We start from the raw sequence: 6,000 nt of genomic DNA, 5'->3' as shown, positions 1-6,000 counted from the left end.
CATGATAAAAATGTTTTTTCTGATACAATGTTAATCATTACACGCTTATTGGGGGAGATTATATAATATTTCCAGGAGGAACCTTACAAGACGTCTCCAGCAATCTCCAGCAGTCACTGGGTCCCTCTCCCTCCCTCCCTACTAGTGACTTTCCCAGTATGTGCTCCGCCCCTCCCCTCATGTGTTATTCAGTGTTTACACTGAGTCTCCGCCCCTGTATGCCGTATGTGGAGAACATGTGGAAGTGTCAGGAAGCTGCCAGAAGAATCAGCACTGAGTATATATGACACAGCCGGGATGTTCTGCAGTAATAAGCAGCTACAAGGAAAATCCTCAGCTGAATCCAGAGCAGAAGCTCCAGAGACACTGCCCAGGAGATGTTTCCTCTCAGCCTCCTCCAGTCCTCACACAGTCATCTATGTGCCTGCAGCGAGTCTCCTCTCACCCTCTGGCCAGCAGCTTCACAACTCATCTTCGGCCAGCTGGAGGATGACATGATGAACATGAGGAACGACCTGGAGAGGAGAATGCAACGAGTCAACCAGGCTTACCAGCTCCTGGACATGGACATGAGAAGAAGAGCCACCCAGAGGAGATCTATGAGAAAGGAAGGGAAAGATAACTATGAGCTCACCCTGGATGTCAGTGGCTTTTCTCCTGAGGAGCTGACAGTGAAGACAGAAGGCAGGAGGCTGATAGTGTCCGGAAAACATGACAAGAAGAAGATGGATGAGTGTGGTGGCCACTTCCATGAGTATAGAGAGTGGAGAAGAGAAGCTGAGCTCCCAGACGATGTGAACCCTGAAGATGTCCTCTGCTCCCTGTCCACTGATGGACGACTCCACTTCCAGGCTCCTCGTCGTGCTCTACCACCTGCTCAAGAGAGGCCAATACCCATCACTGTCATCCAGAATCCAGTAGAGGGGCAACAGAATCCCCCAGAGATCCAGAACAGCCAACCTAATGGAGAGCAGGAGAAAGTTCCAGGTTCTTCCTAAGCAGGTGATGGAAGATGTGACTTTTTCATGGACTTCACTACCAATTTAATGGAATATAATATGCAGAGTTCATTGATTTCACTCTTTTATTTTGTATCTTTTATTTCTTTAACTGCAGTCTATCATGATTTTTTCAATAAATGATATAAAGTTGCTTTATTGCTTGGTTTTATTTGAAGGTGTGAGATACATTAGTCTATGGGGCACATTTACTTACCCATCCCGTCCCGATCACCGAGGTGCGTTGTCCGACAAGGATTCTGAGCTGCCGCGAGATCTTCACTAAGATCGTGCGTCCAATTTCCTGCATGTGTCGCTTCCTCACTCAGGTCCGCCGGAATTCACCGTTTTCTTCCCAGTGCATGTAAGTGCATGGCTTGCAACAAAATTTTGAATGTTAAATCCCGCGCTTAGTCCAAATCAGACGGGTTGTCCGATGGCCACGCCACACGCCTGCGGAAAAAAACCCAGTCAAATGCGGCGCTGAACGGAAAAATGGGGTACGCGGACCCTTAGTAAATGTGCCCCTATATATTTCCAGAATATTCATATTTTTTCATATTCTGTTGAGTTTTAACTCATGGTAATAAAATCTCATCTATTGGTCTCACACTAATGTTTTACATAAGTATGCACACAAAAAATATGTTCAAAATAGCCAGAAACTATTATTTCAATGACAGAGTATATGATTTTTTTTTTAAATATTTTTTCTCAAAGTGATAGGCAGGGACACTTTAAGGCAGCGCACTTTATGTATTACCTTCATTTTCTCTGAAAACACTGTGGCACATTTACTATAATCTGTGCAGCAGTTTTCTGTCGCAAACTGCTTGCACAGGTATTTATGTGGCGGACACGACCCTTTTGTGTGACGTCTGAACTATTCTTCACGCAACAGAAATTTCGTCATTGAAGGGGGCGTTCCGGTGCACAGTCGGACAGTGTGCCACATTTATCATACAAAGTCCTACAGAAGTGTGTCGCACAGTCCATGTTAAAGGTGTACCCAAAAAGGTTAGTGCACTCTGCAGGGCAGTGCAGGGGGCCCCAGATTCATGGGCGTCCAAAATCATTAATCAGGTGTTACCTGCACACTACACAGTACATTGTTTTTAGTAAATGTGCCACAATATTTCTCACAGAAGCATTAAGAGATAAATTATTGTCCCTTATAGCAGTGGTGGCGAACCTATGGCACGGGTGCCAGAGGTGGCACTCAGAGCCCTTTCTGTGGGCACCCGGGCCATCGCCCCAGCACACCAGACAGGTCTCAAAGAATCTTCCTGCAGTTCCAAGCAACTTAGAAGATGCGGCTTTCAGTCATATTTTGATACTTAGTTGGTTACTAGGGACTGTAGGAAGAGGGAGAATGAATAGACAGTGCTGAATTATCTTTGGAGGACCTTCTGCTGGCTCCACATTTCTCTGTGTACAGAAAGACACTGAAAAGAAGCTAAAATGATGCAAATATTCCAAATTTCTACTGTGTTGCTGTCCTCAGGAGGCCAATATAATTGTTGAAGAACAGGGAGCAATAAGTTACTGCTTTCATTTTTGTTTGGCACCTCGCGATAAATAAGGGGCGTTTTGGGTTGCTTTTTGGGCACTCGGTCGCTAAAAGGTTTGCCAACACTGCCTTATAGTGTTATCAATACCACAAGAGGGAGCTCCATACATTTACTTTGTCTTTTGCAAGGTTACAGAGTATACTAATACCACAGCATTAATTACAAACTTCTAAAGCTAAAATTACATTAAGACATATGATGTGATCCATTTTGATTGGACTTGTAGGACAATCAGATGATGACTAAGGGAAATAAACCTGTGCATATCTATACCTACATCTGAAATATGAACCCAATCTGGTCCATAAAGACCAGGAACAAAACCTTCTAAATCCTCATAGCTGTATGAAAAATCCCCTACACAAGGGATATATTTACGCAACACTCTATTAAACCTTTTCATAATTTTTGCCATAAAATCATATTCCCCCCACCAAACGATGCGTGGGATTTTTTCTGAAAACCCTAAAATTGCATCAGAAAGAAGGCATCTTAAAATAGCAATATATTTTTTCATTTCCCATATTAAGTCCCATGTCTTGACCCTACCCAAGTCATTTCCACCTAGATGTAGGATCAAAACATGTGGACTAGGCCATAGATGCAATAATTTTCTAACTTCTGATATTAATCTTTTCCACCTTAAACAACAAACCATAACACATTAAATGATTTAGGACCAAAAGACAAATTTTCCGAGTAGCACCTTCTTTCAGCTCTTTTCTGTGGCCAAAAAATATAGGAGTGTCCCACTATCCAAATAACTATCATGGGACCTAAAAAACAAAATATTATTTGGAAAACAGTAAGTTAGGTCTCACATAAGATTTAAAATGACTGGACTCCCATCTACCAATTTGTCTTATCATGGCGTCGTTATGACCTAACCGGGCTGTCTTCGTTGCCGCACCAAGGAGAAAAGAATGGGATGAAAATTTTAAATCACCTAAACCCATACCCACCATACATTTTTTCAATACCGCATTAAATTGATGAACAGTGACATGAAACAAATCCTTATGTAATAAAAAGGGACCCGCTTCAGCTGGTCTAACAGCAAGCCAATTTCTCATAATAAAAACCGGACATAACTTATGATCATCTAACCTGAACAATGTTATCCATTTACCCTTACCTTGCTGTCTTAGATTTCCTTAAAAGAAGAGACAGGAAGAAAGCTCCAAACACACATCTTCAAACCTAAATCCTGAGCATACTAATTAACTTCTACAAACTAGATCACTAACACGCAAAGCCGCAAAGAAAGCCAACACAAATGCCAATCGAAACAAACTTCAAAATCATCCCTACAAACCCTCTTATCTTGCACTGTTGATAAGCTGTGGTCTTTTAACATCTGTTTGACTGTAAAATGCTCATTAGAAGGACATTTATCCACTAATTTGAAGAAAAAAGATATACAAGCTAACATTTTCTCTCAAACTCAAACACAAATCATCCAGAAAATAATCAACCTTTAAGGAAGTACAAAACGCCAGCCATTCCCCCCATGCTGCTGAATGGCCAGCCCATGTATTAGGAGCTAATCAATCCCAGATCAAGCTCCAGAGATGGGTAGGACAAGGAATACCTTCCAACTCCGCCTCTTGCACCAATTGATGAAACTTTGTGAACTAAAATCGAGATAATGGGACACATTTACTTACCCGGTCCAGTCGCGATCCTGCGGCGCGTTGTCCGATGAGGATTCGGGTCTGCCGGGATTCACTAAGGTCGTGCGTCCGATATCCAGCAGGTGTCGCTGCTGCGCCAAGGTCCGCCGGAGTGCACCTTCTTCTTCCTGGTGCATGTAAGTGCAAGATCTTGCAACACAAATCCTTTTTCAAATTCTGCGGTTTTCCCGAACCCGTCGGTTTGTCCGACGGCCACTCCCCCCAGTTTCTGCTGCATGAAAGCCAGCGCCGATGCGCCACAATCCGAACGCGTGCGACAAAATCCCGGGGCAATTAGGCGCAAAACGGGAATATTTGGGAAACCCGACAAAAGTGCGGCGTTCTGACCATTAGTAAAAGAGTCAGCTATCACATTTGATATACACGACACATATTTGGCTTTCAACCTTATATTAAACTTAAGACAACATAAAACAAGGTGCCTGAGCAGCTTAACAGTCATGTCACATTCAGAAAAGTGTTAACAGCACAAACCACACCTTAGTTATCAGAGTGTAACAATATCCTTTTGTTCTTAAAATTCCTGCCCTATATTACCATTGATACAATAACTGGAAATAATTCAAGTAGCACAATTTTCCGAACAACCTTGTTCTGAACCCATGAATTAGGCCACTTTTCTACTGACTATTGACCATCCCAAAAAGCACCATAGCCTATGCTACCTGACGCATCCGTAAACAAAGACAATGGAGAAGAATCCTCAGTTCATATTGCCAGCAGCTATGTCCATTGAATTTAGATAAATATTCAAGCCACATACTGAAATTCTCTTTCAAAGTACGAGACAATCTGATATGGGTTTATGGGAACTTTAAACACTATGTAGAAAAATAAAGTCTACTATTAAAAGCCCTGCCCATTGGAATAATTCTAGTGGCAAAATTCAATAAACCCAGCAGTGACTGCATCTCCTGCAAAGACACTTTCTTCTTTGCTAAAAACAGAATCAACATTGATTAAATTTTTTCGAATTTACAGTTTGGCAATCCAAATTCCATTTCAACCGTATCAATGACAATACCTAAGAAATCTAAAGCATGGCAAGGAAAACCAGTTTTTTCATCTGCAATAGGGACACCGAACAACTTTGTTAACTCATGAAATTTTAACAGTCACTTAGAACAAATAGAGGACTCAGGAGGCCCAAGTAGTGTAAAATACTACCCAGACCGACTTCCCATTCGACAGACCACTGAAGGAGGGAAGAAAAAGTTTCAAAATAGCTGCAGGACATGGAGAAACCCATTGGCAAACAATTATCAAAATAATATTCATCATTAAACTGAAATGCTAGAGAATTAGGATGTACTGGAAGTAACCTAAAAGCATTTTTTATATCCGCCTTGGCAAGTAATGCCATCCTACCATGCTTTCTCAGTAAGGGAACTGCATCATCAAATGAAGCGTATTCCACGGAGGCTTGTTCTTTTTCCACTTGGTCATTTAAAGATCCCTTCTCAGGGTATGTCAAATGACAACCTGAATTTACCAACTTCTTTTTTCGGTAACATCCCCAAATGAGATAATCTAAAATCAACAAAAGGAAAACAAAAAGTCCCGCCACTCTATTCAAAACTTATTCTTTCTCAATTTTACATTTCGCTACCTCAAAATTCATTTTTATAGACTTCAAATTATCCACCCAACAACAGCCATGTCCATTATATTCTGGAACAGGAAAACCATAAATTATAAAATTAGTTCTCTCCTGATGTGGATACATTTTTAACCAGG

The 6,000-nt window shown here is 41.5% G+C and overlaps 1 protein-coding gene across 1 annotated transcript; it reads left to right on the top strand.

Moving 5' to 3' along the window:
• Positions 1 to 216: 216 nt before the first annotated feature.
• Positions 217 to 1,121, top strand: LOC140065720 (heat shock protein 30C-like). The gene has a single exon (XM_072113294.1). The coding sequence runs from the start codon at positions 378 to 380 to the stop codon at positions 996 to 998; it is 621 nt and encodes a 206-aa protein (XP_071969395.1). The 5' UTR covers positions 217 to 377; the 3' UTR covers positions 999 to 1,121.
• The last annotated feature ends 4,879 nt before the right edge of the window (positions 1,122 to 6,000 follow it).

This window comes from Engystomops pustulosus, chromosome 6, assembly GCF_040894005.1.
Source record: "Engystomops pustulosus chromosome 6, aEngPut4.maternal, whole genome shotgun sequence".
Classification (NCBI taxonomy): Eukaryota; Metazoa; Chordata; class Amphibia; order Anura; family Leptodactylidae; genus Engystomops; species Engystomops pustulosus.
The sequence above is the reverse complement of the archived record's forward strand: the minus strand, read 5'-3'. Positions and strand labels throughout refer to the sequence as shown.

Coding starts and splice junctions, on each gene's coding strand:
- LOC140065720 (XM_072113294.1), top strand. CDS start 378: ATGTTTCCTCTCAGCCTCCTCCAGTCCTCACACAGTCATCTATGTGCC.